This window comes from Dasypus novemcinctus, chromosome 13 (genome assembly GCF_030445035.2).
Source record: "Dasypus novemcinctus isolate mDasNov1 chromosome 13, mDasNov1.1.hap2, whole genome shotgun sequence".
Lineage (NCBI taxonomy): Eukaryota > Metazoa > Chordata > Mammalia > Cingulata > Dasypodidae > Dasypus > Dasypus novemcinctus.
Window position 1 is genome coordinate 27393413 of NC_080685.1, and position 12713 is coordinate 27406125.

Genomic DNA, 12713 nt, shown 5'->3' on the forward strand with positions numbered 1-12713 from the left:
TGGAGTCCTTGTTACTTCCTCCTCCTCACTTCCCTCTATGCTGCCCTCCTTGGTCCTATTTGCGTGTTTTCCATCTAGACCCTCTTTTTCCCCCTCCTCTGCTGTGACCTTCATGCTCCTTTCCTCACCCCTGATGGATACTCACCAGATGCAGAGCAGGCAGGAGAAGGCTGTTCCTCAGGAGGCTGTGGATGTGGAGCCCAGGGCAGGAGCCCTTTTATCCTGTGCTGGGTTGGTGATGCACAGCTAGAGTATGGGGCAGCCTTCCCAGCAAGGGGCAGGGAGACAGCTGGGCACACTCCCAGGAGGTTGCTTCCATCCTTTTCCTGGGTACTTGCATAATGTCCAAGACATGTCTTTAAACCAGGAAGTTTGTTGATTGTCCACATACCCACCATTGGGAACCTCCTCTCCATTTCATTCCTCCTTCTTTCCTTTGTTTGTTCCCTCCTCTTTCCTTTTGCTGACATGACTTTGTGTAAATTCTATCCCACTTACTATCTTGGGAACACTGATGAGTAAAATAGAATTCTTCTTGATGTCTTTGTCTAAGAGGACACACATACAAGTAAATAAATAAGTGAATCATAAAACCGATCCTACATGATACATGTTGTAATATAATGTGCACTATTTTCCCAGCCTACCCCAAAGACCATGACCTTCAGATGTAACTGTGTATTGCACCTGAGCTCATGATAATGAGATGTATAAGTACGGGATAGGAGATGGGTGTTGGAGCCCTCTCTGGTAAAAGTGAGGTTCCTTGTATAACTTTGTAAAGGGGAAGGAACCAAGTTATGTTTCATAGACAAATAGGTAAATTGACCAGAGCTGAAAATACCTGATATGTTTTGTGAGTTCATCTAAACTGGAATCTATTTCCCAATTTGAAGTTATTGTGATATCGTGGTATATTCAAATAAATTATAATTAGGATTAAAAGTAATCTTTAATAATCCATATGTAGGTTAAAATAGTTTTTGCCATTAAGTGAAATCGTATCATAGATTCATGTTTTCTTAAGGAGAAAAATATTCATAACCTATTGTTAAATGGTAAAAAGCAAGAGATAAAGCAGGACACACATTTACTTAAATAATATTTTAAATGAAGTCCTTTTATAGTGATTGTGTCTTATTCTTTTATGTTCTTGGAAATCTGAGGGCCTGTACACACTTTTATTTTCCTTACTTGATTCTAAAGTTCACTCTCTGAAGCATAGAGGTTCCATGAATTATTTTAAGACCTGAAAGTGTCTTGTACTGGGCCTTAGGAGTGCTAATCCAGTTGTGATGGTGGAGACAGCTGGGGAAGGCATTTAGACCCTCACTGACATTCTCATGTCTTCAGAAAGAGATTCTTGACATGTGCAAACACACACACAGCCTGGGCAGACTTTGAATCTCAGTCTCACTTTACTCTTGGTAGCTGTCTCCCTCATGCTACTGAGAGCCCTACAACTAGATAGTGAATTACTAGAAAGGGAAAGATACAAATGATGAAAATGAACATGTTTATCATGCCAGACAAAGTGGTGAGGATGAAGAGGGAGAGAATAGTGGAAACACATTTCAATTTTCATTTGTTTTTCTGGACCTGGCATGGCCTGGATAAAGACACCTGGATTGAGTTACTCTCTCTCCTGGTTTATGTGAAGCTGTAGTTTAAAGTGTTTTCCCTGTGTAATTAATCAACAGTGTCCTGGTTTGGATGACAATACAGTGAGAAAGGATCTGTGCAATGGAAGCAGTGCTAACATCACATTTGCGGAGCCCCAGATGGTCTGGCTTGTCCTTGATATGTGAGTGGGATGGTGACCTCACTGTGGTAGATTGAATTATGTACCCCAGAAAAGCATGTTCTTAATTGTATTCAGTTCTTGTGATTGTGACCCCATTGTAAATAGGACATTTTGAAGATGTCATTTTTTTTTATCTCTCCCCCCTTGTGGCTTTTTGCTTGCTCTCTGCTTTCTGTGTCCATTTGCTATGTGTTCTTCTGTGCCTGTATTGTATTTTTATTTTTTTATTCCCCCCCCACTCTGCCTTTGTGGCTTGCTTGCTGTCTGTTTTCCGTGTCCATTTGCTGCACGTTCTTCTGTGTTTTTGCTTGTCTCCCTTTTTGTTGTGTCACCTTGCTGAGTCGGCTCTCCATGGCGCTTGTGGGCCAGTGGCTCTCCACAGTGTGGAGGTGAGCCTGCCTTCACAAGGAGGCCCTGGTCATGAAACCCGGGCCTCCTGTATGGTAGACAGGAGCCCAACTGAGTGAGCCACAGCCACTTCCCTAAGATGTTATTTTTATTTTTAATTAACGTGTGGCCAACTGGATCAGGATGGCTCTTAGTTCTATTACTAGAGGCCCTACAGAGAAGGTCCCAGAGAGAAAGCCATCAGGGAAGAGTGTAAGTTGGAAGTCAACAGAACCCAGAAGAGAATGGAAAAGACATTGCCATGAGATGCAAGAGCCAAGGACCCAAGGATTGTCAGCAGAGGGCCCCAAAATGCCACAGTCTTCAGGGAGAAGGTATCACCTTACTGATGTCTCAATTTTGGATTTGCCCTAGATCAGGAACAAGGTGAGAATAGATGAGTGGAAAAGAATATAGAGTCGAAAAATAGAACCAGAATGTATGATTAATTTATTTTATAGTGGGATACAAAAGCAGCTGAACAGAGAAAAGAGTCATCTAAACAAATGGTCTTAGAACACTTGGACACCCACAGGTTAAAAAAAAGGGCTCATACCTCATACCATTTGCAAAATATATTTCAATAAGGGCAGTAGGCTAAAATGTAAAACATAAAACTTGTAGTATTAAACATGAGAAAATCTTTGTGACTGTAGATACGGGAAAAAGGAATGATTCAAGAAGAAAACCTTGATATTTGACTTCATCAAAATAAAAAACATCTGCTTTCCAAAAGACGGTGTAAAGGAAATGCAAAGAAAATTCAGGTTGGAGAAAATATTTGCAAAATGCATGTCTGATAAAGGACGTAAGTTTAGAATATATGAAGAATGCTCAAAACTCAGTTAAAAGGATACAGATGACAACATGGTTTAGTGAAAAAGATTTGAACAGACACTTCAAAGTATATCAAGAAGATATGTGGAGTTGTCCCGGATAGTGCTTCATGGACAATTACGGGACATTGTAGATCCCCCCAGGGCCCACTGGATGGAACGTGAGAGAGTCTGGGCTATGATGTGGACCATTGACTATGGGGTGCAGTGATGCTCAGAGATGAACTTACCAGGTGCAATGGATGTGTCATGATGATGGGAGAGAGTGTTGCTGTGGGGGGAGTGGGGGGCGGGGGCGGTGGGGTTGAATGGGACCTCATATTTTTCATAATGTAATTAAAAAAAAATAATAAATAATTTTAAAAAAATCTAAATCATGAAAAAAAAAAAGGAAGATATGTGAATGGCAAGTCCATGTATGAAAATACATTCAACATCATTAGTCATTAGGGAAAGGCAAATTAAAACCAAACAAGATATTACTGCACATTCTAGAAAAGTCAAAATAAAAATACCTGAAAATACCAAGCACTGTAAAGTACGTGGAGTAAGTAAAACTCTCAATCATTGCTGGTGGGAATGCAAAACTGTACAATTGCTTTGGAAAACATTTGACAGTTTCTTAAATAGTTAAGCATACATTCAACATTTGCGCCAGGAATCCTACTAGGTGGTTAGCCAAGAGAAATGAAATTTATGTTCCCAGGAAAACTGGCAAGCAAATGTTTATAGTGTCTGTATTTACAATTATCCCAAATTGAAAACACCCCAAATGTTCTTCAACTGGTGAATGGATAAACAAATTATCATATATGTACAAAAATACAAAGGAAAGAACTACTGATTCATGAGACAATCTGAATGAATCCCAAATGCATTATTCTATGGGAAGAAATCCAGACTTTAAAGGCTACATATTATACAATTTCCATTATAAGACATTCTGGAAAAGGCAAATTTATAAGGACAGAAAATAGGCCAAGTGGTTGCAAAGGACATGTATTGTGGGAGTGTTTGACCACTTAGGGGCGTGAGAGAATATTTTGGGGTAACGGAACTGTTCTATATCTTGATGGCTTTGGTGCTCACATGACTATGCATTAGTCAATGCTCAAAAAATTGTATACTTAAATGGATAAATTTTGCTGAATGTAAATAATACATGAAGAAATCTGTTTAAAAACAGAAAAAATATATCTTTTAGGAATACATATAAATGTAACAAAAATATACAAAGAAAGAAGCAAAGAATGATAAATACAAGATTCAGAATCATGGTCACAGTAGATGGTACAGGCAGGAGTATGGGTGACAGAGAACTACATAGGTACCTTATTATCAGAGTTCTTGTTTTTGTCTAAGTGGTGAATTTTTCTGTGCTTATTATTTAAATAATAGAAAGATAAACGAGTAAATGGGGCTTTATGTAGACTGTTGAAGACTAGATATTATGAACCAAGGATGATCTATCCAAATCTGTGCACCTGAAATCCAGTAATAAGAAAATGAAATGACACAAACTCCAAGAATAAATATCTTCAAATGGAAACACAAGGTGTCATTTTCAGGCCCACTCATTTCTTCTTCAAAAATAGCCCAGGTGCTTTTCACAGGTCATATTGTGTCATGTGTTGTTATGTCATATATTGCAAAGGAGAAAGGCTGGTCCTCATTTGCATGTTTACTCATTTATTACTAATATGTCGTCATCAGAAGGCTCACCCTGGAAGTAAACCTTCCTGTTCCAGTGCTGACCTATGTGTTACTATGAGACACATGAAATATTCATTTTGGTCCAACCAGGTAATCTCTTTCTTCATCCCTGGTCCTCAGGATGTCAGGACTACTAAGAAATTCTCAGAGAACAGACCATTTGGGGTTGTGTTCATCTCTGGGAGAAGTACCAAGGCCATGGGTTCAAGCACCTTCTGTCTTCTCAGGCTCACTGTGGACTTTGTTCTGATAAGGAAAGGTCAGGCTGTGAGGTGAGAAAGTGGTTAGATTAAGGAACTCCATCTCCGGCAGGAAAAGAATGGAGAGGGGATATGAAGAGATCTAATCTAAGGGACTCAGGAATGGAGGTGGGAAGAAACTAGCTACAAATCCATTCTCAATTCATGGAGATCACTTCTGCTGACAGGTCCTGAAACGTTTTAACCATGCTGACTGGGGGAGATGTGCTACACCCAAGTCTAGCCCCACAGCAACTCAAAATCCCACACCATTGGAATTTCAGAAAATGGCCTCTGAGAAAACAACACTATGTGGAAAAATAATATTCACTTTTGCAGCTAGTGTTGAACGAACCAAGTTCTCCTCCAACCTACTCTGTAATACCCTTCTTTTAAGCAGGCTCAGTCATCATATATGTAAACTTTAGTTCAGTGTTTATTTTCACTGCAGATTCTTAGCTGACATTCAGTCTTGACTTTTCAAATGAAGGATTGTGGGAATGAATTACGTAAGTGAGAAAATTGCAGGATATAGTACAATTAGGATTGCAATTAGGAAGGAGGGTCTTGAGATCAAATCTTGGTCTTGACAAGAGCCATGGTGCCATGACTCCAGTGAGGGCTGTAGACCAGAGGCCAGCACAGAAGTGGCAGAGCCCAGACTTCCTTTTCACTCAGGGTGCCCCCACCCCTATCTGCCACTCTTTAGTGTTTTCCTCCACTCTTGGTTCCTCTTCAGTCTCATCGTTCAGTGTGGCATGAAAAAAAAAAAGTACCCTTGAAACCATTTATGGGAAAGTCACCAGAATAATTTAATGGCTGTTTCTAGAGCAACAATTAGGCTGAAATGAAAATACAGCAAAGGTGTACTGGGGTATTATTTTGAAGACAGAAGGACATGGAAACCTGGTCCAGCTTTCCCATCATAGGAAATCCTGTTCTCTACATTCCAAGACCATTCATGCTCCCACAGGCATCTAGAAAGAACTCTTGGAATCACTGATTCAAATGGGTAAATTTAGATTTGAGTGAGAAAAAGGAAACTGTAGGCTTTACATTTAAAAACAGGTAGGCAGACCTCCAAGTGTACAGCAAATCAGAAATATTTGTGGCAATGAGTTTGCATTTAATTCTCTTAATTAAATTTAAGTATGTGAATATTAAATCCCAATGATAATTTAATTAATTTTGTTGGTAAATAAAATATAATATTTTTTATTAACATATTAGAGATAAAATTCAAAGAGGAATACCTAAATATAATATCATAATTGAACCCTATGGGAAAACAATATTCCATTTATGTAAACCTTAGCCATGATGAGGTCAAAGTTATCAAATGACGCCTACATACTACCTCCCTATCTTCAGCCTCATGGTTATCAAATATTTTAACAAAATCATTGTCAGCATTTCTTTATGCTCCTCTTCCAAGCACATGAACCACTTCCTCTATCAATGCCTACCATCTTAGAAGCAATAGCACACAGATAGATGTGAACACACAAAATTTCTTGTCTTTTCAAAAAAACAGCAATCTTGTCTCCTCTACAATTGTAAATCTGTTCTCCACTTTAATTCCTCTTCTTGTCCCCATACTGCAAACTGAAGTCCAGGACCTGGTCATACAGGAATGTCCCATTCCCACAGTCCCGTGATCTTTTCCAGCCACCACCCCCAGAGTACTTGCAGAAGCTCCTACCCTGCCTGGAGACTTTCAGTGCTATGGGGGATTGACCGCCTCCAAAGCCTGGAATCTTAAGACTGAGGCTTTGTAAACACTTCTGCGATTGCAATTACCTCATGAGAGCAAATGCATTTATTTGTCTCATTATAGTCCAGTTAGTCTGTGATCTACTCAAGGGAAGAAATGTGCCATATTCACCTCTATATTATTATTACTACAATGAAATACAAAGGACAGAAATTACCCCAAGGCATGGAAACTGAATGACTGAATAAAGTGTTAACAGCAGGTCCAGAGCAGAGATGAGTAGGAAGTGATTTGGAAGCCACAAGGCCATTATGGTTCCGTCCTATTAGACCTTTAGTGTGGGCCTGGAAAGATACTGGAGAGAGGTAGCTATGAGTGTTTGGTGCAGTCACCCTCCCCTTTTGTTGTGAAAGCTCAAACATACTCAACCTGTGCATCACACACCTAGCATAGGATAAAAGGGCCCCTGGCCTGGGCTCCTCATTTACAACTTCCTCAGAAACAAACTTTGGCTGCCTTCTCTGCATCTGGTGAGTGTTTAGAAGGGGGCAGAACCTCAGCTGGGCATGTTCTGGGAAGACAGGCAGAGACCTAAAGTGGAAACAGTAGGAAGAAGCCCATAGTGGCCAGTAGTGGGGGAGGTGATTGAGAGGAAGGAGCCTCTGTGGTACATCAGGGGTTCTGTGACTGCAAATGCCACCAGACCTCAGGATTCCTTCCCATCTTGTTTTGGTCATATGGTCAGGGCTGCACACGGATTCATCTGAAGAACTTGAGGTTGCTTTGTACAAATGTATGTGTCCCTTCCATACTCCCATTTCTTTGCCACCGATCTTGACTTAGAGAGCAGCTTTATTACATGAGTTAAGTGTTGGACAAAATCCACAATGGAGGAGACATTAGTCTGAATCACCTGTGCTCATATGCTTCTTTTTTTGCCTAAGGTCAAATTCCTGTTAAGATGTCCTGCCAACAGAACCAGCAGCAGTGCCAGCCCCCTCCCAAGTGCCCCTTGCCCAAGTGCCCCCCAAAGAGCCCAGCACAGTGTTTGCCTCCAGTCTCTTCTGGCTGTGGCCACAGCTCTGAGGGCAGCTGCTGCCTGAGCCACCACAGGCACCGCAGATCCCACCGATGCCGGCGCCAGAGCTCTGAGGACTGTGACAGCCGCAGTGGACAGTCCGGGAGATCTGGCTGTGGTCACAGCTCTGGGGGCTGCTGCTGACAAGGACTTCTGGTGCAGAGACAAGCAATTTTAGAGAAAATAAGTGTCCAAAACGCCGAGGATAAACTCCACTGGATGCATCCTTTCTCAGACACCCTTAACCCCTTTTGGGGTTTGAACAGCTGAAATGTTGGGGGGCGGGGAATTGAGCTCTCCTTAGATGGCTCTGCCCAGGTATTTTCCAGGGACCTCCAGGCTCCTTTTTCTCTCTGCCTGATGATGTTTATCATTGCCTGTGTCTTAATGGATAACAAAATAAAGCCTTAATCACTGCCTGTTTCTTTCTTGTCCTTTTACTTTTCCTCACCCAAGACTGTTGAGTGGGTCTAGGTGTCCGTCAGCTCCTGAAGGACCAGCATGCCCAGTGCTGGGACTAATCCTGAATGATTTCCTCCATATAGAGGAGGCCTGGGGACTTTTGAGTGTGGAAGGGTAGAGGAAAGCTTTCAGCAAAAGTCTGACCTTTTGTGTAAAATGGTGTTGAGGGATGACCTGACATTGGACACCTCAGTGTCCATTGAGGAAACCTCAATCAGAATGTGAAAAGTTGCTGCTTTCTCACTCTAGGACTCTTGGAAGGGTCAGAGTGGTATAAAGAATCTGAAGACAGAGAAGAATGAGACCAAAGAGGATGGAGGGCATGCAGACAGAGGACAGGTCTAAGGGAAGAAGACACATCAGCTACAATTTATGGACTTTGGAGAGACATGAGCTGGAAAGTTAGTAGGTTTTGAAGCAATCTGATTGAGGGTTTTTCCAAAGAGAGGGCATAGGACGTTGACCAATTGAGAGGTTCTAAGCTGTGAGCAAACTCAGAAGGTAAAAAAAGTAGATAGAAGAATGTTTCAAGGGGTTACACGTTGGGTTACCAGTACATTTCTTTCAAGAGATTTAAGATAGGATGAAACTCTTGGTCATTATTTTTTGGTTAATGAATGTTACTTTTTGAGCTGAACAACAACAGAGACATAGCTGTGTTACAGTTACAATAGGAACTTGAATGGGGAGGTTCTTAACCAATTTTTGAACTACAAGTCAGTATTTATCTATATCCCAAACTTGGATGATCATTCTTTTTTTTTTTTTAATTGATTTTATAAAAATATTACCTTAAAAAAAATATATGAGGACCCATTCAACCCCACCACCCCCACCCCACCACTCCCCCCCCCAGCAACACTCATTCCCATCATCATGACACATCCATTGCATTTGGTAAGTACATCTCTGGGCATCTCTGCACCTCTTGGTCAATGATCCACATCATGGCCCATACTCTCCCCCATTCCATCCAGTGGGCCCTGTGAGGATTTACAGTGTCCAGTAATTGACCCTGAAGCACCATCCAGGGCAGCTCCAAGTCCCTAAGACGCCTCCACATCTCGTCTCTTCCTGCCATTCCCCATACCCATTAGCCACCATGTCTACTTTTCCCACTGCAATGCCACCTTTTCTCTGTGGACATTGGATTGGTTGTGTCCATTGCACCTCTATGTCAAGAGGAGGCTCAGATTCCACATGGATAGTGGATGCAATCCTCCCGCTTTCAGTTGTAGGCACTCTAGGCTCCATGGTGTGGTGGTTGTCCTTCTTCAACTCCATCTTAGCTGAATGAGGTGAGTCCAATAAATCAGATTGTAGGTGCTGGAGTCTGTTGAGGCTCAGGGCCTGGCTATCACATTGTCAGTCCAGAGATTCAGATCCCCTAAATATATCTTAAACCCCAACACCAACTACAACTCCAGCACAGTAGCATGAAAGTCTTATGAAGAGAGATCCCATCTGAGTCCAGATTCATCACGCATATACACCAGCTCCAAAGAAGGGCCATCTGACATGTCAGTTAACCCCATCTGCCATGATCATAGCACCCATGGGCCTCTTTAGCCCTCAAAGGAACCAATACCTGGGGGTTGTATCTACTTTATCTGTCTCTTAGACTCTGCTCAGTTGTGCATAAGGGCAATCCTTCTGACAGCCTCCAGACTCTTTTTTAGAGACTCGTAGCCATATAAACTCATTTCTCCTTTCCATTTCCCCCTTACATTAGGTCAAACAGCATTTTAAAGTCATGTTATTTTATGTAGACAGGGATATTCTGCTGATCCACATTGAACCTTCCATTCAAGGTCATTCTCCAGTTGCATCATCAGTTGGTAGTTGATAGTGATCCCTCAGTGCCAGGGAGGCTCATCCCCAGGTGTCATGTCCCACGCTGGGGAGAAGGCATTGCATTTACATGCTGAGTTTGGCTTCAAGACTGGCCACATTTGAGTAACATGAAGGCTGTCAGGAGGAAATTCCCAGGCACAATGCTGCTCTAGGTCTTGATCTTATTTCAGGCATATCAGCTCACAAGCATAGTCATTAGCGTCAGGGGCTCACTGTTGGACCCTCATTCTTTCCCGGTCCTTGCCGCTGCACCTGGGAGACTGTCGCTGCTCCCCTAGGGACCATGACAGAGCACCACCGGCCAGGAACCCAGTACCCCCCCAGTTGTAGTTTTTAATTGTTGCCACTACGAGTATATCCAAACATTACCATGCACCCTGGACATATGTCCTGTATAGCTCCCTGTCAGCCATATATCACCTGTCAATAGTATCCTATACCAGTATTCCTCCATTGCCATTGTTGAACCACTCTGTGATCCAGAACTTCCTGAAAATTGGAGCCCAATATAATGTCAGGATCCCTTACTAGCAAAATGGCATATAGTGATGGGTTTAAAGGTTAGATATAGAATATGTGTTGACTTGGAAAAAATTCTACATCCTATCTTTTTCTTTTTTTTTTTCCCCCTAATTATTGAACTTCTCTTAACAAGAGCCCTAGACCACAACAATTCATATATATAATATACAGCACTCCCACACATCCACCACAAAACCTTTTCCCTTCCACAGCAATACTCTTACACCCTATTCACATCATATTTACTTAAAGTGATGTACAGAGTCTGAGACAATAGCTTTCAAACAAGGTGACATCTGTGCTTACATTGTGGTGCTTACTTTAGAACACACAGTTTTCTAATTTTTTAGTTATCCTATGTTTTACATTATGGCTTACATTATCAGTCTGTCGTCTCCTATATGTTATGGTGTAATATTACATGTTTTATATCCATCCTTGTGTACTCTCGCGAAACTCCTCTCTTACCCCCCATTTACCTTGGTTCCACACATTTAACATCCATTTTCCCATCCACTTTGGTGCCCACAGTGACAGCCAACCTCCGTTTCCCGAGGAGCCATGTCCAGAGATAGTTGGAATAGTGTTCAGGGCCTAACTTGCTCAACTGCCCCAATGCCCTGGGAGCCACCCTTTCTCTCGAGAGATACAGTTCTCTCTATTTGATGGCATTAGTCCTCCCCAGGATGTGGGTCCACCCCCACTCTCACTACTTGGGTCTCTACCCAATGGTGCCACCCACTCTGGCAAAATGAGCATTCAGACATTCCCCAGGAGCCCGTCCCGCATCGGACCATCCCCTCCGAGCATTCTAAACAGGTAACCCTCTTAATTATATTTTGATACGATTTTCTCAGCATTTTACTCTCCACCAACACCTGACATGGATGATCATTCTTGATGTGAACCAAGTATGCTGTTTCACTCTGACAACTAGGTCTTTGAAAATAATGGGGCAGAGGATCAGGAGCCTACCACTCAAGCCAAGGTGGGTCTTGAGTTAACTTCAGAAACATTAAAAGACATCAGCCATCTATGGTGATAATCAAAATTAAAGTTTTTTGGGGAAATCAGAATTGAGGCATGGAAAGCCAGGCAAAGAACAAAACCCATGTGATACTTTAGGATTTCAACTGAATAAAATACATTTTTTGTTATTTCATTTTTTTAAAAAATCTTGAGAAGTGGCACCGTGTAAATAGTTTTACTCCAATACCCATGAACATATAATTTGTTATGAAACAGGAATAAAAAGTGTCAAAATTATCCCTATTGGAGGCTGATGCCAAATCTGCTCTGCCAGTCAACTGACTGTCCAGCTCCACTGGCTGACACAGGACTCCCCGAGGAAATGGCTGCAGAAGTGGGACTTACATTTGAGCAGAGTTTGGAATCAACATGATAGGCTACTTTCTCCTGCAAACCAAACATTCAGCAATATTTGTGTACTCAAGGTTGTATTGTACTCAAAGCCACAAGCATTGAAGAATCTGTGCTGTTTGGTCTCCAGTGGGTGAATAGCAACTGAGCCTCATGAACCATATTCTAGCTGCCATCAGCAACTGGTGAGCGGCATTGCTCAAGACATGGTATCTGAATCTAGACTGTAAATTACCTAATTCTCCTTGCCTAAGCACCTGGTTTCAGGACTTAGAACGGTGCTGGTTCCAGGTTGAGGAGGAAGAATTGCTTTCTTCCCACAGTATCTCATTCTTGGGGCCCAAAGCAGCTCTGCCTCTGACCTCTCTCTTGTGAACAGTGCTGTCAGTTCCAGGTTCTTGTCTACAATCTCACCAAGCTCATGAAGCATCTCTACTAGTTTTGGGCCTTTTTTGCTCTCATTTCAGGCATCAAGGACAGACCAAGAGATAAGATGGCATAAGACCACCCCTTTCCTTCTAATGTCCATCTTTTTTTCCCAGTTAATTTTTTAAAGAAGGAAATTCTCCTAGACACAGAAAGTCAATAGCTGGCTACACTGAAAACAGTCTCAGCACTGAGCCTCATTCAGAAAAAACACAAATCTAACCCCAGGAAACTTGAGGAATAATGTCATTTCTTGTCAGAGGTTTGTACAAGAGGGCAGCACAGAGTTTCTTGGCAG

General features: G+C 42.0%; 1 protein-coding gene across 1 annotated transcript; it reads left to right on the forward strand.

Annotated features, from left to right (window-relative positions):
• The first annotated feature begins 7654 nt into the window (after positions 1-7654).
• LOC139436208 (late cornified envelope protein 3C-like) lies at positions 7655-7915 on the forward strand. The gene has a single exon (XM_071207291.1). It carries the CDS (start codon positions 7655-7657, stop codon positions 7913-7915), a length of 261 nt encoding a protein of 86 aa, XP_071063392.1.
• Positions 7916-12713: the final 4798 nt, after the last annotated feature.